This window comes from Ipomoea nil, unplaced genomic scaffold (assembly GCF_001879475.1).
Source record: "Ipomoea nil cultivar Tokyo-kokei standard unplaced genomic scaffold, Asagao_1.1 scaffold0191, whole genome shotgun sequence".
Taxonomy (NCBI): domain Eukaryota; kingdom Viridiplantae; phylum Streptophyta; class Magnoliopsida; order Solanales; family Convolvulaceae; genus Ipomoea; species Ipomoea nil.
The window spans coordinates 2,671,014-2,693,897 of NW_017616619.1; the positions used below are offsets into that span (position 1 = coordinate 2,671,014).

At 35.7% G+C, this 22,884-nt stretch overlaps 2 protein-coding genes across 3 annotated transcripts; one reads left to right on the top strand and one right to left on the bottom strand.

The window, feature by feature from the left end:
* Window positions 1-7,549: 7,549 nt before the first annotated feature.
* On the bottom strand, window positions 7,550-7,927 carry LOC109188220 (uncharacterized mitochondrial protein AtMg00810-like). The gene has a single exon (XM_019338805.1). The coding sequence runs from the start codon at window positions 7,925-7,927 to the stop codon at window positions 7,550-7,552; it is 378 nt and encodes a 125-aa protein (XP_019194350.1).
* Window positions 7,928-20,754: 12,827 nt separating this feature from the next.
* LOC109187750 lies at window positions 20,755-22,773 on the top strand. 2 transcript variants are annotated; one of them, XM_019338060.1, is made up of 3 exons: window positions 20,755-21,119; window positions 21,769-21,780; window positions 22,418-22,773. In XM_019338060.1, the coding sequence occupies exons 1-3, from the start codon at window positions 20,779-20,781 to the stop codon at window positions 22,419-22,421; spliced, it is 357 nt and encodes a 118-aa protein (XP_019193605.1). In that variant the 5' UTR covers window positions 20,755-20,778; the 3' UTR covers window positions 22,422-22,773. The 2 variants fall into 2 exon arrangements, with proteins under 2 accessions (XP_019193605.1, XP_019193614.1); XM_019338069.1 differs by lacking the exon at window positions 21,769-21,780.
* The last annotated feature ends 111 nt before the right edge of the window (window positions 22,774-22,884 follow it).

Here is a 22,884-nt window from a genome sequence, read left to right on the forward strand (position 1 = left end):
ACAAGCATATAATCTGTTAAATGTAAATACGTATATGTTTATCAAATACACATAATCTAAATAATTGTTTTAAATCATGATCCACATGTGGACCTGATCAATTGTACAATTTTGCCACGGAAGATGGGATGCCATTGGCTTTGTTGATCTTAAAATTGTATTTGTTAGACTCTTACCGCTCGTTTGGTTCGCTGGAAAATATTTGAAGGGAAATGGAATTGAAATTCCATGGAAAATAAATTCCAAGAAAATAGATTCCATTGTTTGGTTGGTGGAAAATAAATTACTAGGAATATGAGTTTCATTGTTTGGTTGAGTTTGGAATGGTAAAGAATAATGACTACAATGACAAATATAACCCTACACAACAATAATAATAAAATAATAATGAGAGTAATTAATAAAGAATGATGAGGGTAAAATTGTCATATTAGTTTTCCATGGAAAACAAAATACCTAGTATGAGCTAGGAATTTGTTTTCCTCATTCTCAAGGAAAACATTTTCCAATGGAAAATATTTTCCATCCAACCAAACAACACAAAACATCATTTTCCTTCACTTTTAGAAAAACATTTTCCATGAAAAATATTTTCCATCCAACCAAACACCTCCTTAGTTTCTAGGAGGACATCCGACTTTTAGCATTTTTCTTGTCATTTATTACTTTAGATATAGACATTTGTAACCATAATACCATATAGTAGTAAACTATGGTCACGGTCCAAAATGACGTCGTTGAATTTTATGAGTTAGAATAATGTACATTATATGTTAGAATAACGTACATTATGTGTTAGAATAATGTACTTTATGTGTAAAAATAATGAAACTTCTGGATAAGATAATGTACTTGATGAGTTAGAATAATATACATTATGCTTTAGAATAATGTACATTATGAGTTATAACAATGTATGTTGCAGTAGATCACGTGGAAAAAAAATTACGCAAAACGACATCATTTTTAGACCCTGGTCCACGCAATAAGTATTATAATAATAACGTACACGTATAACCATATACGGCTATTTTATTATCGAACTTTCATTAATTCTATGGGGTATATTTTAATCCACTTATGTAATAAAATTTAGCATTTGGTTTGACAAAACTAGTCTAGAACTAAACTCTTTTTGCTTGCAATCTGTCTCGTTATTATTTCAGTCGTTATATCGTGGACCGCGGCGCATAATCGATTATGCACCGCGCATTAAAACGGCGCCGTTTCTTTAAGTAAAGAAACGGCGCGCTATTAGTGTTAACGGAGTGACACTACAGTGTATCTAAACCAACACTGCCTCGCGTATTATTTTTATATTATCAAATGAAACTGCAGTTATATCAAAATGATACTGTAGTTGTGGTGAAATGAAACTGTAGTCTATATAAAATGAAATTGACCGTACCAAAAAAAAAAAAATGAAACTGAATAACATTTCAAATATTTAAGTGTATATTGTAGAATGAAGCTGTAATTATATCGAAATGATCATGTAGTTATGTTTTAATGAAACTATAGTGTATATAAAATAAAATTAAATAACATTTTCACATATTTGAGTGTATAAATATTGAATGAAACTGTAGTTATATCGAAATGAAACTGTAGTTGTGTTGAACTGAAACTGCAGTGTATACAAAATGAAACTGAAGAACAGAGTTATTTTCTACGGAACGGTGCGAAACGGTGTGAAACGAATTACATTTATTTTTATTAAATAAAACGACATCGTTTTGATCCACGGTGCATAATCGATTATGCACCGCGGTGCACGATATAATTTGCCTTATTATTTGAACTAGATTGCACTAGTCCGATTAAAATATGAATCTGGTCGGGACTATGTCAAATAATAAACATCTTGGTTTACCAAGTGGCTTGTGGTCCATTGGTATCGGGTTACTCCCCTAAGTGAGAGGTGAAAGGTTCATACCTCACTTGAGGCAAGTAGTGTATATATGTAGGGTATCCCCTTCCTATAAAAAAAAATAATAAATAAACATCTTGGTTTTACTGGGCCTAACTCATAGCCCAAAAGATCTAAAAATATTTATGTTTTTTATTCAATTTATTTAGATTAGACTTATTAATTAATAAATGGCCTAATTAAAATATGGATTAAGTTGGCCATACCAAACAATAAAAATCGGCAAATTATGCAATGCACCATACATGGTGCACACTGTTCTATGTTCATAATTATTAAATTATATGTTCATAATTATAAAGATATATATATATATATATATATATATATATATATATATATATATTCATAATTTTTTAACTTCATATTTATAATTATTGAACTCTATATTCACAATTTCAGAACTCTATATTCATAATTTTCGATATTCATATTCCCAATTGTTGAACTCTGTATTCACAAATCATAGAACTATTTGTTCATAATTTGATAACTATACAGTTTAGAAATTATGAATCTACAATACAAAAATTATAAATTTACAGTACAGATATTATGAATCTGCAGTATAGAAATTATGAATCTACTGTATAGAAATTACGAATCTACTGTATTTAAATTATGAATCTACGGTTTAGAAATTAAGAATCTACAGTATAGATTTTATGAATCTACAATATAGAAATTATGAATCTATAGTATAGAAATTATGAATCTATAATATAGAAATTATGAATTTAGACTGTGTGCACCTTGCATGGTGCACACGATTGCACGACATAACGTTCCATAAAAGTCGTGACACATCTCACAACCCAATTTTTTTTGTTTTAAATTTCTTCAATTCATTTAGTTAGTTGTTACATTTATTAATGTCTGATTAAATATAAGTCATGTAGGGTTGGGGCAAACAGCAAAATTCTTGGCATAGTCCGATCCACATCCCAAACAAAAAAATAAGGGAGAAGTGCCAAATAGGCCCATGTACTATTGTCAAGTGCTCAATTTCCACCATGAACTAAATTAAACGCTAATTAATCACACTTACCTACTAAATTTGTTCAATTAGCTTTTTTTGCAGGTAATTGACTTGTTTTTGCAGGTTACCAATTTAGTTATTAAAAAAATAATTTCAAAATAATATAAAAATTATTTAAAAAATAATTAAAAAACAATACAGCCACCGGCTGTCCTCGCCGGACAGCCACAGCTGTCTTTGAAATGGCAGCCACTGGCTGTCCGGCAAGGACAGCCGGTGGCTGTATTCTTTTTTATTTTTATTTTATTTTATTTATTTATTTTAATAATTAAATAGGTAACATGTTATTAACCTGTAAAAAAAAACTAATTGAACAAATTTAACTCATAGATGAACCTATTTGACACTTAATTTAGTTCGTGGTGAAAATTGAGCACTTCGCAGTAGTAGATGGGCTTATTTGACACTTGTGCCAAAAAATAAATTTTATTTTGTTCAAAATTATTATATTTATTAATTTATATATTTATTTTTATTATAATAAGTTACAAGTTAAAAATTATTTATATAAATAATTTTATTATAATTATTATTAATTTTTATAAAAATTATAAATTTAAATTTATAATTTTCTTTTAATATAAATAATAATTATTATCATTAAAATAATTCATATTTTTTATAACTTTTAATAGATCTATATTAATGTTTTAAAAAATAATAACTAAACAAAAGAAAATACAATTTTTTCGACTTTTAGCCAATTACAAAAAGACTATTTTATAATTTTCGACCAAAAACTATAAGTTAAAAATATTTTCCAAAAAATAAATCACTTTCCTAAAAACATTTTTGGTGTTTTCAAACGGGGCATAAAATAATTTTTAAAATTGTGTGGCTGATAATCAATTTAAATTATAAAACACAAACAAATAGGATAAATTAAAATAAATGGGGAGGTGGCTTTTTGCAGGCTACCCCAATTATTATTATTATTATTAGTATTTTTTATTTTTGGCCTTCCTATGTTAATAAATTCCTGTCTGCCTGCCAACTTTTATTTAATGTAATTGCTAACCATTCCTTTGTTTCTTTAAGGATTTTGTAGATCCTCTGCTAACAACTTTTGTCAATGCACTTTGAGACAATAGGTCATTTTCCATTTCATTTTTTGGTTTATTAGGTTTTATTTCAAAAAATTAAGATACTACCAGCTTTGTGTAATTTACAACATGATAAATAATACTCAGTGTAACTCACTAACTATTCACCAGTGTTGCAAAAAATCCGCCTATGTGCTAGGCAACGATCGGTCGCCTAGCGTATCACCATTATCGGTGGTCTAGGCGGCCGATTAGGCCGCCTAAGTCCCGTCTAGGCCACTTAGGCGCTAACCGCCTAGACCTCTTACGCGCCGACTAGGCCTCCTAGTCGGGCGATTAGCTATTGTTTATTGGTTATTTCACTCAAAGTGATATCGTTTTGAACGAAATAACCCTAAATTGTTCATACTCTAAATATTTTTAAGTTAATATTTAATATTTTAGTATTAACTATTAAAGTATTAAATAATTTATAATTATTAGTCTTACAAATTATAAATTGCCGCCTAGACAATCTATATGCTAGGCGGCCCCCAAACATCCGAGGAGTGCCTAGCAATTTTTTTTAACCATGCTATTGACTAAATTTGAATACAAGATTAAATTATATAATGACCAACAATTGACTAAAAGTGCAAAGTATCCCTGAAAGCACACTAGCCATTTATGTGTGCAATTGTTTTTGTTAGCGTGCAAAAGATAAATAATTTTAAATTATTTAGATTAAAAAAGATACTGTCACAATAGTCACAAACTAAACATGAAAATCTTATCCATCAAGAGATTATGAAGAAAACAATTCAATATAGTATACTCAATATATAAAATATTCTCAAAAAGTTAAAATAAAATACCATTCTAATTGAGAAGGTAAATGAATTACGAAATTAAGTCCAAATAATAGGTTGACTCAATCCTCTCATTAGATAAGCTTTTACCTGGCGTTTGGTTGGGAGGAGAGAACTATTGAAAAAAAGAATTGTAATTCGGTGAGAAAAAAGTAAAGTAGGAATTTAAATTACATTGTTTGGTATACATAAATATAATGATTGAGAATTAAAATCAAAAAGTGAATAAAAACTAAAATATCATTGTATAATATAATAATAATAATAATAATAATAATAATAATAATAATAATAATAATAATAATAATAATAATAAAATAATCATTACCATGGAATTACAATTCCTCGGTGTGGAATTACAATTTCTAGAGGACCCTAGGAATTAAATTCTAAAATTAAAAATAATTGAAATTTCACAGAATTACAATTCCCTCCAACTAAATGCTAAAATTCTAATTCCATGAAATTTAATAGGAATGGAATTACAATTCCATCTTACCAAACGCTCGTTATTGAACTTTTAGTCTCGTGTCAAAAGAAAATGAAAAGAATGAAGAAATATGTAGAACATACATTTGTGTTTGGATAAGAAGAGAAGTATAGAAAAGAGTACATACAGTAGAAATTTTATCATTATTATTTATTATTATTATTATTGTTGTTATTATTATTATTGTTGTTTATTTTTTATATACATGAATTGAAATTGAAAGATAGAAACTTTTTCCAAACTTTTAGCCGACATTGACAACAATGAAAACAATGAAAAAACTATAGAAGAACATGAATTCGTGTTTGGATAAGGAAAAGAATAGAAAAGAGTAGTAAAAACAAATGCTATTTTTTAAATGCATGAATTGAAAGTGATAGATGAAATTTAATATCGTGTACGGTATAAAAAAGAAAATAATAGATGAAATTTAATATCGTGTACGGTATACAAAAAGAAAATAATATCCAGGACAACCTAATTAAGTTGGTTAGATAATTACCTTAGTAACTATAATCTCTGAGTCTTACTTTCCATGGGAGTGTTTATTGATCTTCTTGGTTTGAGCCAGTTAGCTATGAATAACCTAGATTAGTATATCATTTTTGTGATTTTTTTGCCTGTTATTAGAGTCACAAGATAGATTTCATCCAAAATGTATATGTGAATAATGACGGGCAAATTTTTTTTTTCGTAAATCAAAGAAAGTAAGAATATTTGAAGGCATTAAAAATGACATTTTTTGTGGGAATGATCCTAGGAATAACTCGGGTTCAATTCCACAAGTGACAATTCTTCTTGAACTAGCTCCCATATCCTCCCAAAACGAACGAATATTAGTCAGGTGAATCTGAATCGTAAGACGAATAAAAAAAGATCGGGAACATCTCGTTTGTGATTTACTTATTTACACCAAAAAAAAAAAAAAAATCATTCCAAACCGCCCATGAAAAAACACGCGGAATATTGTATGTATACTAATATTCTAGTATGGCAACTCCTTTATCTAATTGTGCATGCACCTTATTCCACTAAAACATCCTACAGATCAAAACATTCTTATCTTCATCAATAGCGCTGTCAAATTAAACGTGTAAAACTCATCAAATAATGTGATAACTGTAAAATATTTTCAAAAAACTTTTCATTTTAAATATAGTTAGATTTTTAAACTAATAAATAAATAAATAATAGACATTTGAAATTTAAAAAATAATCAAGTTATTATTTTGTTTGGACAACTTATTGAAATTTGATTATTGAACCTTTTAATTTGATTAATGATGACTTAACATGAACCTTAAAATAAAATATAAATAAAAATGTAGTAGAAAATAAATGGGCATGGATAAAGTTTTTTTTTTACTATGAAAATCATAAATGTGGAAACTATAAACTTTTTGAGGCTAGTTAAGTGAAATATTAAAATGTCAATTATCATGTAGTGTGATGGCATCGCAATTATTATTTCAAATGGATGGATGGTCATAAGTTCAAACCTCGGTGGTGGGGGTTTAAATTTTTTGGGCAGAAAAGGTGTGAGAAAATATAGAATAGAATAGATACGACCTTGTAAAGAATCATGAGTATTTAAAAAAAAAAAAAAAAAAAAAAAAAAAAAAAAAAAAGTCAAATATCAACTTCTGGAGCATTTGGAGTTTTTTTTTTTTTTTTTTTTTTTTTTTTTTTTTTTTAAACTGTGTAGTTACAACTGTATAGACAGGGAGATTATGTACAAGATGAATCATAAGGAGACAAGGACAGGGAGTCATACTATGACTCAAATACAAGGAGTCCTAATACTAATCCTAATACTCCCCCTCAAGCACATGGTATACTAGTAACTTGTAGCTTGTCTCTAAGAAAAGAAAACCTAGGACTAGGCAATGCTTTAGTAAATATGTCTGCAAGTTGATTTTTTGTTGAGATGAAATTGACTTGAATTTCTCCAGCAGCAACTCTATCTCTCACAAAATGATAGTCTATCTCTACGTGTTTGGTGCGCGCATGAAATATGGGATTAGCACACATATACGTAGCCCCAAGATTGTCACACCATAATTTAGGGACAGAAATACTTGGAACATGCATTTCTCGCAAAAGTGACATAATCCAAATTACCTCAGCACAAACATATGCTAGAGCTTTATATTCAACCTAAGTGGAAGATCTAGCAACAGTTCTTTGTTTCTAGCAGACTCAGGACACAATATTAGAACCAAGAAGCACAGCAAAGCCACTTGCAGATTTTCTATCATCTGGACAGCCGACCCAGTCAGAATCAGAGAAGGCATGAATTTCCCTTGAAGATGACTGTTTGACTAGAAAACCAGAAGTAACAGTTCCTTTAACATACCTCAAAACTCTTTTTAATTGCTCCCAGTGAGAGACTGTAGGAGCATGCATGTGTTGACACAACTGATTGACTACAAAGGAAAGATCAGGACGAGTGACAGTTAAATATTGTAACACACCAGCCAAACTCCTGTACTGTGTAGGATCGTCATGTAAGGTTGTATCAATGCCCATGACTTTTGAATTAGAAATAGGAGTAGACAGTGTTTTACATTCTGCCATTCCAGCACGTTTTAAAATGTCATTCATGTATCTCTGTTGTGAAAGCAAAATTCCATTACTGCATTTAATTGTCTCAATCCCAAGAAAAAATTAAAATCCAGGTTCACCAAGATCTCTAATTTTAAAAATAGTAAAAAGTTTTGATAGTAACTGAGTAACTAGATCCGGATCACTCCCCATCATAAGTATACCATCCACATAAACTAACAGATATACACAATCAGATCCCTGTGAGTGGTAAAACAAGGACACATCCGTTTTTGATGCCTCAAAACCAATAGATAGTAAGAAGGTGTGTAAACAATTAAACCAAGCCCTAGGTGTCTGTTTTAATCCGTAAAGAGACCTTTCCAGTAAGCAAATATGATTTGGATACTGAGCATCAATATAACCAGGTGGTTGCTTAGCTTCATGTACACAATTTCAGATAGATTTCCATTTAACAAGGCATTATGAATATCAAGTTGCCTAATAGTCCACCCAGGTGATAAAGTCAGAGAAAGAATTAACCTGACTGTAGTTAGCTTAACCACTGGACTGAAAGTATCAAAGAAATCTTGTCCAGCAACCTGATTGAACCCTTTTGCTACAAGTCTTTCTTTATGCCACTCAATAGAGCCATCTGCCTTCCGCTTTGTACGAATGACCCACTTACACTGTTGGTCCCGATAGGGTGGTGAAAGTCTAGAGGGGGGGGGGGGGGGGCGGTGAATAGACTTTCAAGCTTTTTCGAAATAAATAACTCTTTGGCAACTTCAACTCTAAGTAACAAGTAAAATAAAGTTTGAACTGCACATCGGAATAAATAAGTGTAAAGAGTTATGCCCAATTGATAATTTGAATTACATGCACGTGTATAGCAAGTTTAAATGAGGTGAGATGATGAAGTGGATATCTTGAATATTTAAAGGAGATGGTTCACTCAATATGTAACAATAATATTCAAGACTATAAATAAGATATCGTATCACGTCGACCGTATGACGAATGTTACATGCAACACGTCAAACTTGCTTAGAATAATTCAATATTTAAGCTTGAGAAGTTTGAGTCACATGCATACGTGAAAACACACTAAACCCGAAGGATTAAGATTAACTGTGAATAGTAAACGGGTTAGTCGGATAAGATAGATATATAGAGCAAATTATGTAAGTGCAGTATGTAAATGAGAGAGGCAATTTATAGTGGTTCGGAAGTGGCGTAATCTTCCTAGTCCACTTTACTCCATTCACTTCTAGGAGTAATTCACTATTTTTCACACACAGTTACAATAGTGAATAAGCGCTACACAAGCACTTCTTCCGGATGTCTTGCACACAGCTACACCCAACTCCGAGTGTCTCGCACACAGCTACACTCAACTCCGAGTATTTCGCACACAGCTATACTCAACGCCAACTAAGTGTCTTGCACACAGCTACACTTAGCAACTACGAGTGTTTTGCACACAGCTACACTCACAAGAGTATTTTGCACACAGCTATACTCTTCTAACAATTACAAATACAAAGGTAACTGTATCTCTCTCTAACTAGTTTTGAGACTATTCAGACAAAGTCTCTAAGAATATTTGAGCACCTGCACTTCTTATCTCGTGTGTATTCACTTGTTCGTATTTTTTGTATTCACCTCTATATTTCTTCAAGTCTTCATGGCTTTTTATAGGCAATCAAATATATCCGTTGGAGTGGGATAATTTGATATTTGAAATTTGAATCTTCATAGCCTGATATTGTTGACAATAGTAGATCTTCAATTTTGATTTGATTGTCAACTTGCCTGACAAAATAATATTTTATCTCAACTTGATTTTCAAGTTGTTTCTTAAAATATTATTTTTGTTGTCAATTTGAATTTCCAACGAATCTTTGAAATAAATTCTTCTGATAGAATTTATTTCTAGGATAAGTTTTTATATTCATGTCTTCATAAATATTTTTTCCGTTCTGATAAATATCTTCAAGCAATTTTGGATTCTTGTGGCATGTAGGCTGATTCAAAATAAATTCCTTCGAATTTATCCATTTTCAGATCATCTTGCTTCTTTGCCACATTGTGCTCCTTTGACTTAGGCACTTCTTGCTTGAGGCACTTCTTGCTTGTTTGACTTGAACATTGTGCTTCTCTGATTTGGTCACATTGTGCTCCTTTGGACACATCGTGCTTATTTAAAGACATTGTGCTCCTTTGGCACATCTTGCTTGTACACATTGTGCTTGTTAAGGACATTGTGCTCCTTTGAGAACATTGTGCTTGTCCGCATCGAGCTCCTTTAAAAGCATTGTGCTTGTCCGAATTCTTGACTTGTAAAAATAAGTCTTTGGGGGGAATCGATCTCAAGTATGATCATTTTAAGTGAGGACTTCTACCATTTCGCCGTTAGGCTCATCCAATCATTTCTTGCAACGCCGTTCCTTTATGCTTCTTTCTCGGATGAATACTTGTAAGACCAAAATTAATTTTGTTCTTCATATGGTAGATTCCTTTTGACTCGATATTCTGATTTATGATGCTTGTACTAAAAGACCTAAAAACTAAGGGGATCTAAAGTACATTTGGCTCATCAAAACTTACAAAAATATTCCTATCATACACCCAATAATATTCAGACCTGCCTGTGATGGTACGAGAGACCATGTTTGATTCTGAAGAAAAACATTAAATTATTGATCTATGGCTTCATGCCATTCCGAGTATTTAACTGCCTGAGTGTAACAAATGGGATCCGAAGAACAAACATGTATCATTAAAGCAGATGGTAGAGACTGAGATCGACTCCGAGTACTCATTACGTGAGTTCAAACAGTGGACTTCACGGTTTTACCTCGAGGACGTCCATGAAGCAGAGCAGCCGGCTGGACGGTGTGGTCCGTTGGCCGATGTTCGGGCAGGCCAGCTTGCTTGGCGGCGGGTTACTGAGGCGACGGTGATGCGGCAGTATCGTCGCCGGAGCTGGCGTCGATTCTGCCGGGCGACTGCTCAGGCGGAGCAGTGATGACTGCAGTAGGGTAAAAGACTCATTCAGCCCATGGACTGATCTGTACTGGAGGAGATGCCTGCAAATTAATTTTAGTAGCAAAGGGGTAGACTATCTCATCAAACCTCACATGCCTGCACACATAAATCTTGTTAGTTGTAAGTCCATGCACCTATACCCCCGGAATGACTCAGGATACCCTCAGAAGACACATGGAGAGGAACGGTACGAAATTTTGTGACGATTATATGGTCTGAGATATGGATAACATAGATACCCAAAGACACGAAAAAAAGATTGTGACACCCCGTAAATTTATCCTTTAAACCCGAATTAATGATTTAATTAATTTATAAATTCTGCATCATTATTCTAATTATCTCCTTTAAATATGGTTAAGGGAACCATGTTTGACCCAAATCCCTTAATTTATTGATATGGTCAATGGGTTGGACCTTGACTTAATGACTTTGGACCTTAGGCCGTTTGTTTAAGATAAAGCCTTTGAGCCTTTTAGAGGGCCCACATACTTCTCAGATTTCCCTGGGGAATCCTAAACTAGTTAAAAGAAATTGGAAAGCAATGGAACCCTATCTCTCATCTCTCTTGCTCGAAAATCCCCTCCCCCAAAACCTAGCCAAAGAGTTCTCCATCTTTTCCACCATTGAAAGCTACCAAGTTTAGACCTTTCCCCATCACCAAGCTTAGGAAAGGTAAGTAATAGAAGTTTATGGTTCTATGTTATGGTGTTATAGATTCTATCTAAGTTTTTCCCTTTTGTTTGGTAGGTTTTTGTTGGTTTAAAGAAGATCTCTTGGAAGAGGACTCAAGAAGGATCTTTGGAATTGTGAGAGGTTTGAATAGGCTAAGAAGGTAACCCATGTCTTACAAAACCTATTTTCTTTGCAATATTATGATTTATTGGTATCCTTGAAAGATTGAATGCGTTGTCTTGTGATTATGCCTTGATAGAGCTTGTGTTTAAGGTTTGTTAGTACTATTCTTTGAGCTACTCCATGTATTCAAGCCCCTATTATTGTTGATGTGAGTTTTGATGTGTTTGGACTTGAAATTTTGTATTCTTGGTAAATTGCCGAAGTGGGAAATTTCGCCTCAGCAGAGGTACCACCCGCTTGAACAGTGGTGTGCATCCGGCGGGGGGCCGGTGGGTGGCCATCCACCCTCCGTACCACCCGCTGGTACGTGACGTGCGGTGATTTGTTGGCCTCCGTTGGTCATTCCCCATGTACGTGAATGTCTTCCTTGATGTCCCGTAAGTCTAGAACGATGTCCTAAGTACCGTAATAGGGTTTGCGAGTTTTGATTGATGTACGTTGGTCCAACCTTGTAATTCGTTGGATTAAAGTAAACTCTATGATGTTTTTATGAGTCTTATTGTTGTCTTGGTTTCACTTATCATCGTATGCTTGTACATATGTTGTATTTCGCCCTTGATTATCCTTGAATAGGCTAGTTTTGAGCCTTGAATGTTATGTTGATATCTATGTGTGATGAATGTAAGGAGATTGGCGGTAATGAGTTGCATGCTCAAAATGATTGGCAGTATATTGCACTGCGTGTGCTTATGATATGGCGCTGCGTGTGCTATTATGATTATGTTATGAAAAGCTGACGGAAAAGCAGGTGGGGAGCATGGCTCCCGAGGGATAAGGTTGGATTGGTGTACAGGGTGGTCTCGGAGGTAAAGGCAGGAACTGTTATAAAGATGGAGTGGAGTAAAGGTTGGATTGTGGCATAAGGTTAGAACTTGGAACCTGTAACTTGGTTACGATTTGTTATTCTTGTCTCTTATCGTTGTTTTATCGTGTCAATCCTATTGGTATGTCATGAGTTTGATTAGGTGATGAGTGTACCCTCCAATTGGTTAATGTTATGATTTTAAAGCTAGAGTTGTTAGGATTATCCTTATGTATTCCCAAGTCTCAACTGATTTTCTTATAATATATATATAACTTATGTTGACCCTGTAGAATCTGAGATGGAACCACTAAGAAACCGTGCAAGAACTCCTGAGACGCCTACTAACGAACAGTTGGCTCATAACCTGCATCAATTCACTCAGATCGCCTAGACACTAAGCAACGCTCTCCTCAACAACAACAACCACCCTCCACCAAATGGGAGCCGCGACATAGCTCGTTAAGTGTCAGTTCATCGTCCTCCCATCTTTGCCGGGGAAGAAAACCCTGCGATACTTGAGGAATGTGTCCGGACATTCGATAAGATCTTCGAAGTGGTGGATTGCCAGAAGAGCGTCGAGTCGAGTTGGCATCGTTTTACTTTGGGCACGAGGCTGAATTATGGTGGATTCATGAAGGCCAGTCTGTAGGCAAGAACCGGGTTTCAACTGAGAAGCTCTGAAGGACAAGCTACGAGAACGCTTTTATCCCGCGCATGTGAGGGCAACTATGTACGAAGAGTTCCTTCACTTAAAGCAAGGATTCTCTTCAGTGGTAGAGTACCACAAAAGGTTCTTAGAGTTGGCTCGCTTCGCCCACGTGTTGGTCCGTACGGAGACAACTAAGGTGGAGAAATTTGTTACTGGGCTCAACTATGAGGCTAGGAAAGCCTTGACCGTGAACAAGCCAAGGTGTGACAACCCTAAATTTAATTTTATAAATTCGGTTTTAAGAAATTCCAAAATAGCCATTTTTTCACTCTACCAAAATTTTTGTGATGAAAACGGTGTTTGAATTAATTATTTTATATTATGTTTTAAATGAATTCAACACCGGGACTTATTTTATTACTAAAATCCTAAATTCTCGGGTACATCGCGTACCAAGTTTTTGACCCAAAAGACAATCTGAGTGGAACTGGGAGAAATCTGAGAAACCTAAAACAAGTGGTTATCTAGAACGTATTTTTGGAAAAATACATTTTGACCCCAAACTATTTTAAAACTACCTATCTAGACTTTGGTCCATGTTGTTTGGTGAACCACAAGACTCCATTTCCTTTGTCTGATGCATTTAAAGAGTCAATCAAATTACAATTTTGCCCTCCACCAATCATTGTTGATCTTCCTAGGGTTTTGAGCCACTATGAAATGAATAGTTAGCAGCCATTTGCCTCTTGATTCCATCCTTGTCTTCCCCACCAAGAGCTCTACAAGAAAACTAAGAGAAACACAGTAAGTTTCTAGGCTAAATCTCATCCATTCATCCATTTCCTTCTAGCTTCCGTTCCTAGCTTTCCATCTCTGAGATTCTGGTTCTTAAGGGTTATTGTGTGGCTTGTTTGAGGTGTTTAGGTGGTGAAGGGGTAGTGGATGACTTGGGAAGAAAGAGGAATCCCAACAAGAGGAATAGGCAACAAAGGTATAACCCATGGACTCCCAATAAGCTTTATTTTGACCCTGTGAAGTCTAGATTGTTGTATAAATGCTTAGAAATGCTAGATTATTGATGTTGTTGAGCTATTTAGAGATCTATTGTTGATCTATGATTGTGTTGTTGAGGATTTGGGAGTGTTGGATTGCTCAAAGATTGTTGCAGGAGAAGAAGGGAGTCTCTGGTGCACACTGTCTGTGCACCAGGCTGAGTCACGGAGCTAGCCAACGGTCCTAGGCATGGACCGTCGGCAAGCCCCGTGGAGAGCCGGCCCTTGGGCACGGTTCTCAACTAGAAGCGTGGCCCAAGGCTGCTGCTTGGCGGAGCCAAGCTCCGCCAGGCCAAACCAGTGTAGTGGTCGGGCCCTCTGTGGCTCAGCTACGTGTCGTTCGGACCAGGACTCACGGGCCCTTGAGGCTCGGACACTCGGGCTCGTTACGACGCACTAGTAGAAATTGATTTCGTTGAATTTGGAGTTGAAATTCTTAAATTACAGTAGAATTTGTGTTGAAATTGACTATTGAAGTGCACTGTGTATGATTTACAGAGAAGGAAATTTGAAATGTTTTAAGCTTAGCCATTTGAATGAGAAGCATGATCATTATTTGATTGTAGGATTGAGAAGCATGATCACTATTTGTTAAGTTTTGCTTAATTAGCATGTCTAAATATCCATTGTGAGTTATTGAGAATTTTGTCAAGTATATGAGATATTTGGTTTGTACAGTACATGAACTCATTTGATTACAGTGAAGTGAATTACTAAAGCATGAAGTTTATATTGAGTTCAAAGAGCATGATCAATACTTGTCAAGTATTTGCTAAGACATTTTGCTAAGTATTAAGTGATAAGCATGAAGTATCACCTTGTTGGCTTAAATCACAGTGAAAGAGAAGTTAAAGCATTCTTTTATAGTAAAGAGCATGTTTAGCATATCACGAACTAAAGTGCATTAGTGGCTCTAAGTAAGCCTAAGAATTCTTTCAAAAACCTATATCTATTTTGGAAAATCATTATCTAGTTGCATTGAGAAGTTGCATGATATTTGATTTCCAATTTGTGAGAAAAGAAAAGTTGTTGTGAAGCTTTATGCATAAGTTTGCATAAGTTATTGCATGAGATTGAAGTGCATGAGTTATATCTATATGTATCTAGTGTGAGTAATCCGAGGTTTTGGAGGCCCGTTTGGACTATGTCCTTTCGGAAGAAAGAGAAAGAAAGAAAGTTGAGAAAGAAACGGACATCGCGATCCGATGTGAAGTAACGAGGTCGATATTTCCGAGTTACTAGGTAGGATACTACATGCCGGGCTTGGAATCCCGGTTAGGGGGTGTGCACACTGACAAGTACGATACCTGATTCCATAGAGTTTGAGAGAAGAACCAAGAGAGTGGTTCTGTGGGCGAGATGAGTATTAGGCTGGCTAGATGCCGAGCCCAGATAGGTCTGTTCACATTATGGTGAAGTTCCTACCTCGCCCACGAGTAAAAGTAAAGAAAGAAAGAAAGCGAGTCAACATGACTCAAAAGAAAGAAAGAAAGCGAGTCTGTGTGACTCAAGAGAAAGAAGTGAAAAGCGAACCATTGTGACTCTAAGAAACCTCCTTCGAACAAGAGTTCCTTGTTACTAAAGAAAGTGTGTATATGTATATCTATCTATATGTATACTAAAGCATCATGCTCATTTTATTGCATGATTAAATGATTTGCACGTGTTGCACGAAAGTATGAGGAGAAGCATGACTTTATATTGTCATTTACTGATTATCTTGATAGCATGAGATTGCGTGTTAAAGTTTAAGTATATTTACCCATAAGTTGAGCATGAGTAATGTATTTCGCCATGATAAGTTTTATATGTGAAAGCATGAGATTGTTGATGAGTTAAATAATTGAGAAAGAATACCTATTTGATAATTAGGTTGCAAGCATATAAAATTAGTTTTGAGTATATTTGAGTTGTCGTTTAAAGTGATTGAGAATGCTTGATATAAGTGTATGTGACAAATGTTTTCCAAAAGTATATGCTATAGTACTTTACAGGGTTGAGTGGCGTTATACTTAGCTTCGTGCTAACGGGTTGTTTTTCTACTTGCTTGTTTGTTAACCCCTTTCAGGTGGGCCCAGTTGTTGAGAGGGATCGAGTTAGACTAGCTTAGCTTAGAGTGGTAGTTGTAGTCTAAACTCTTTTCAGTTATGTTTGTTGAGAATTGGTTGTAGATCTGTTAGATGTTTTAGGATGGTGTTGGACACCGAGGTTTTGTTCCCCAAGTTTGTTTAAAGTTAGTTAAGTTTGACGTTGTTTAGATCTTTTCCTTGCATGTGCAATCACCGTGTGTGGTGATTGTTGCGGTGACACCTCTTGAATTTTCACTATTAAGCTTATAATGCTATCTACTGGCTTGATTAGTTTCTTTCTTTTAAGTATTGTTAATAAGGTTTAAGAAAAGTGGGGTGTTACATAAGGACTCTCAACGAAGCCTACATCAGTGCCGCCGATCTTTATCGGATTCAGCTGTTGCAACGTGGAGCCTAAGGGCAAGCAAAGAGAAAGAACGATAGAGGTGGAGGTTCTAACTTCAAAAGGCCAAGGAACAATTCCAATGTTAGAGTGGCTTTTCAGCAAGCCCAAGGACCACCTAGAGGAAACAACGAGGCCAGAGGGAGGCAAACCCTTTGTAGGAGATGTGGCAAGGATCACCTGGGAAATGATTGCCAGGGAAACGTCGTGCAATGCTACAATTGTGGGGAAAAGGGCCACAAATCCTATGAGTGTAGGTACCGGTCCGAGCAAGCGGCGCCTAACAACCAACCTGTAAGTGCAAGGCCACCGTCTACAGGGCAACAAGGAAATATGAGCAACCGAGGATGTAACACCCCCTAAAATAGGCTAATCAAAACCTTAACACATGCAGATAACACAACTAAACAACAAACACAGCGGAAGACTAAAAGATAATTGGATAAATAAAAATTCAAGTCATGGGGTGTTATGCCACGTTCACCAACAAAGATGAACGCTACGGCAGAATCTGCATTGTTTACAACTATCCAAAAGATCTCAACAGTCTACAACTAGGTAGGCACACAGGCCATAAACCAACGAGAGAGCTATGCTAATAGGCACTAGACTGCGCACTCGCCTAGACATCACCGGAAAGAACACAATAAAACATGGGGCGACGCCCGGTCAGCGAATAAAGCTGGTAACCCACAAATACATGTGAAATAACATACATAAGTAAGATATAAGTTGTAAAGCCATTTTCGAAACGGAATACATAAGTATATAAGTCAAAACCAAGATCAATAGTCAACACAAGACTCAACACTCTCGACAAGGATACGGGAACACATCCCCAAAACCACAAAGGATAACCACAACACAAAAGATAACGACAAGACCAATGGCATCACATGCCCTTGTGACTACACACGTCACAAGAAAGAGAACTCATAACCACGGCTACACAAGCCCTCGTGACATCACCCATCACGAGTTGATATGCCTTCCTTATGCCCGGTTCCAACCTTATAGCTACCCCCAACCTTGTATCTTCTTCCAACCATTACCTCTAGGACCCATGTGTGAGCATATAGCCATTAACGTGCAATCCAACTACCAGTTTAGGTTTTTAGTTGAGATGGAGCACATGCTTCAATTTGGTATCAGAGCCAGACCAAAGGTCATGGGTTCGAATCCTAACGCCACTCGTAAGCGACTACGGTTTACCGGTCTACGTGTTGCTTGGAACCCACCGCACATGTGAGGGGGCGTGTGAGCATATAGCCATTAACGTGCAATCCAACTACCAACTTAGACTTTTAGTTGAGATGGAGCACATGCTTCAATTCCCTGTCCAACCTTTTCCCTCCTGGGACCGTCGTCCCCCACCAACGACCACCAACGAGACCACCAATTTCATAGTACACGAGGGTACCGTACACACACACACGGCAACACATGCCACCCAAGAATCACGTGAACCTTACACAAAGGCCACAACTCCATAATCACGTCACGGCCACCACGAGGACCGCAGCAATACCTTGGTGACTAGTGTCCCATACCACTAATCGTGCAATCCAGGTAAAGCCACTCACACATCAAACCACAACAGGAATCAATCAACGGATCACAACGAAGATATGAAACCATACTCAATCAAAGAATGGGTCACAGCCCAACAACAACAACGACGAATAACACAAGTTATCATCAACCAATAGGAAGGTACAAACAACACACACGCTAGCATTTAAACACCGAACTAGCATGCTTATCAAACGGGTAAACCAAAGATAGTTCCGAAGAACACACAAGACTCATCACGGTTCAATGAAACACAATGTTGAACACTTAGCACAATTCACGACACCAAAACCTACATGGAATCCTACCATATAGTTCTAGACATACGACACATCAAGAAGACACTCAAATAGTTCCACAAAAGAACATCGGGAAGTCCAAAGACCAAATACCGAGTCAAAAGAATCACGGGGAACAAATCCCAATCAAACACCACAGTGTTCCCCGCGGGTGGACCCACGGGTAGGCTCCCACCCGTGGTTCCGCCCGCGGGTACACTACCCAACGGCTTACGTTCCCCGCGGGTGGGCGGCGGGTTGGAGCTCTACCCGTCTTTCCGCCCGCGGGTACATATACCTGTACAAAATAATCCCTTCGGGGATTTTTCTCTCCAAACTCAAATTCAAGTCCAAAACATGTCAAATCTCACCAAATACAACAAAATCATTTGAATCAAAGGAAATGCCAAGCAATGGCACAAATGAACCCTAAACACAAGCTCTAGATATGCATTTTCACAAGATCATGCATCAACACTCACATTTCATAGCAAAACACATGTAGAATCCAAGAAATCACATATAGGTAAGCAAAATAGGTTTTGTAGAACATGGGTTACCTCTTGTAGACTAAAGACTTCACTTTACACCTCAACAAGCTCCTCACAAGGCTCACTTTCCAAACCCACTTCAAGAACAAACCAAAAGATCATAAAGATCCTATCTTTAAGAAAAGACACCTTAGATAAAACCAAAAACACAAGATGAACTTAGATCTTACCCTCCTAGATGCCCAAATATAGGAAAGGTTGAATCTTGGAAGCAACTCTTGAAATCTTGGCAAGGTTCCAACTTGGCTTGGAAGAAAAGCTACTCACCTTTTAGAGAGAGGGTGGAGCTAGATTTTTAGAAAAGTGTAGGGATAGAATGAAGATGGTCTACTAGGTTAGGTTACAATACTAACACCATGTGAAAGGTCAAGAATACCCTTACTAACATTAGGAAATGTAAGGGACAAGGGAACTCCTTACAAAGCCCAAGGTACAACTTTGACTTTGGGGTTGACTAGTCAATTATTAGTCCCCAAGTATTGAATTTTCAGGATTTTAGGAATTAATTAGTATAGGATTAATTACTTAATTAATCTGTTAATCGAATTTGGATTTTGGGGTGTCACAGAGGACGCTATGGAGCACCTACTGGAAGGCTTGGACCACCCCAAGGGAAAGTGTTTATCATGAGCCGAAGCCGAAACCGAAGCCGAAGTCGTAGCCATAGGAGACGAGGACCTTACAGGTAACCCTTTCTGAACCTATCCCCTTTACCATAGAGCTAATTAGAACAATTAATGGTTTCCTTTGGAATTTGCTAGACTTTAGCATTAATGCCTGAGTAATTTAAAGGTCCGACTAGGAAGTTTAACTTAGGACTTTTAGTCTCAGCCTAAGTTTGGTAGTAATGAAACTTTAGAGACCATAAGGAAGTTAAATTAAGAACCTTAAAATAAGTTAAGCGTAACCTAGGAGTCTCGAACCCACCCTAGACAACTACAAAAAAATGCCTAAATAGTGATGGATTTAGCGACAGACCTATTCCGTTGTTAAATTAGTGACGGAATAACAACAACTTAGCGACGGATTTTATGTGTTTTGTCAAATTAACATTTAGCGACGGATTAGCAACGGATTAGCGACGGAATATTTCCGTTACTAAATACGTAGCTAATTTTAGCGCAAAAAATAGTGATGAATTTACGACGGATTTGCGATATATTTTTTAGGGTTGACTCCATGATTTTAATTGCTATAGATTAGCGACGGATTTATATTTACATTGTTGCTTTTGTTATAATATTTTAGCGACGGATTTTTGAATCCGTTGCTATATAGCGACGGATTTTTGAATCCATCGTTATATAGAAATGGATTCTCAAATCCGTCACTGGATTTATAAAGGAGAATTTTTTAAAAAGAATATTAGCGACGGAATTAAAAATCCGTCACTAAATTTACAAGCGAATTTATTAAAAGAATATTTATTTCCAAGATTAGCGACGGATTAATATATTCGTCGCTAACGTTACAAAATTTATTAATTTATTAATTCATTAATATTAATATTCCTAAATTCCTAATTCATGATCTCTTGTCTGCATAATTAATAATTCCTAAGTTATTCAAAAATCTGTCTCTCCCTAACCCTAGTTCATGGTCTCCTCTCTGCCTCTGCCATTTGGGCTCCTTTGCCGGTCTCCACCTCGCCGTCGGCCGTCCAATCCAAAAATTCGTCCCTTCTACATCTCAGTTACTCCATATTCTACTTTCGGCTTCTCCACTCTTTCGTTGGATTCCGCCCTCATCTCTCGGCTCTCACAATCACACTGTTTTCTCCCTCGTCTCTACCGCCTCACACCCTCCGCCCTCTGCCCTCCGCTCCTCACATCCTCAGATGCCAAACGGTCAGACCTCACTACAACACAGTCAGCTACTCAAGACCGCAACTCACCAACTCCTTCGTTTCTTCGTCCAGTCCTCTTTAAGGAATCAAGGTAAATTTTAATATATTTGGTTAGTTTAATTATTTGTCTTTAACAATGAAGTCTCTGACTCTCTGTTCATTTTTAGTTTAATTTTTTTGACTACTACTATTTCTGCTTCTGCTGACTGCTGCTATCTTGCTACTACTAATTTTGCTCCATTTTCTGATAGCTCTACATTATTTCTAATCCTAGGTACTAGATAGTATATTGATTAAATATTGAATAAAACAAAGTAAAAAATACTTAGAAAACAAGAAAGATTTCGTGATTTTTAGTATTTGCTATATTCTTGAGGAGCTTACAAACATTTTGCTCAATTTCCAACATGCTTAAGAGTTGAGAATCATATGACTTTGGGTTTCATATAAGTGGATTTTAAAGGGTGATTAAGCATAATAGAATTGGGGATTTTGGGTCACATGGCTTTTTAATAGTTCATTTCCCATGCTGAAGCTTGCAGAAAAATAGATGCATTGTCAATAGTTTCTCTTTGAAGGTGGGGTATAGTTTGAATTAAGGCATTGGCGTGCTTTAATTTAATTTACCCATTTACGCTTGTGAAACTGCTAATTATTTATGATTGTAATGTAGTAAAATATGTTACTGTATTTATGTTTTGGCAGATAGATGTTTAAAAAAATTGACTTTGCCTTTGCAGTCTCTATGGCAGGTGAAACTACTAATTATTTCGGATTAATTTACCCACTCTTGCGGTCTTGCCTTTGCAGTCTCTATAGCTAAGTCATTGTTTATTCCATTTCCAATTGCTTCAAAGTTCAGATAAAGTTTGTCAATGAATGAGGAATCAAATCATAGATGTACATTAACTTATCATCTGGATTTCAAAACCTGAGATGGAATAAATATCATATTTTGTAGAGTTTAAAGTGGATAACCAATTCTTAACTTGCAAATGGAAAACTGACAGACTTGAGCAAACAACATATTTTAAAGAATATCTGATACTCTGATTCTTGACAGGAAAATTTACATGGAATCTGTGTTGCCTTTCTTTTAGAAGCTTATTAAATGATGTTATGAGATGACTCTGTGTGTATTGGGTTTTGGGTGAAATTTTATATTAAAAAAATGAAAAAATAAATAAAAAGAAAAAAGGTAATCTTCTAATTTGAACTTCTAGAGCATAGAAAATTACTTGTCCTAAATTTTTGTTATAACACAACTTTTATTTCTTTCAAAATGCATATACTAACAAACTTTTGACTAGAAATTGTAGTTTCATCGATGCTTTTGGAACTTACCTTTTGCTTGGTTGCTTAATATACACTCTCATTGATCCTATGCAGATAGGATGAATTTATTGTTCTGTCACAGAAGATATTCTTACAGGATTCAAAATGCATGCCCGTGGTTGGCGATCAATTTATTGCATGCCCAAGAGGCCAGCCGTTAAAGGGGTTCTGCACCTATTAATCTTTCAGATCGTTTGAACCAAGTGATTCGATGGGCTTTGGGATCTATGGAAATGTTTTTCAGTAGGCACTACCGTATATGGTATGGATATAGTGGAAGGTTGAAATGGCTAGAGAGATTTGCTTCTGTTAACGCCACCATATATCCAATCACTTCAAATGTTGAAAACCTAGGAGATTATTAGTTTATATTTATTAATATATTTCATACTGTTTCAAACGATGTAATATTGCACAATGATTTTTTTTTTTTAATATAGTATATATTTTACAAATTGTTGAAGTATTATATTATAGGTTTAATGCAAGTATGTGATATTTTACATATTTACTTTTAAAAA

Bases quoted from the DNA above. Each gene is read 5' to 3' on its own strand.
- LOC109188220 (XM_019338805.1), bottom strand. From the start codon at position 7,927: ATGGCAGAATGTAAAACACTGTCTACTCCTATTTCTAATTCAAAAGTC.
- LOC109187750 (XM_019338060.1), top strand. From the start codon at position 20,779: ATGGTCTCCTCTCTGCCTCTGCCATTTGGGCTCCTTTGCCGGTCTCCA.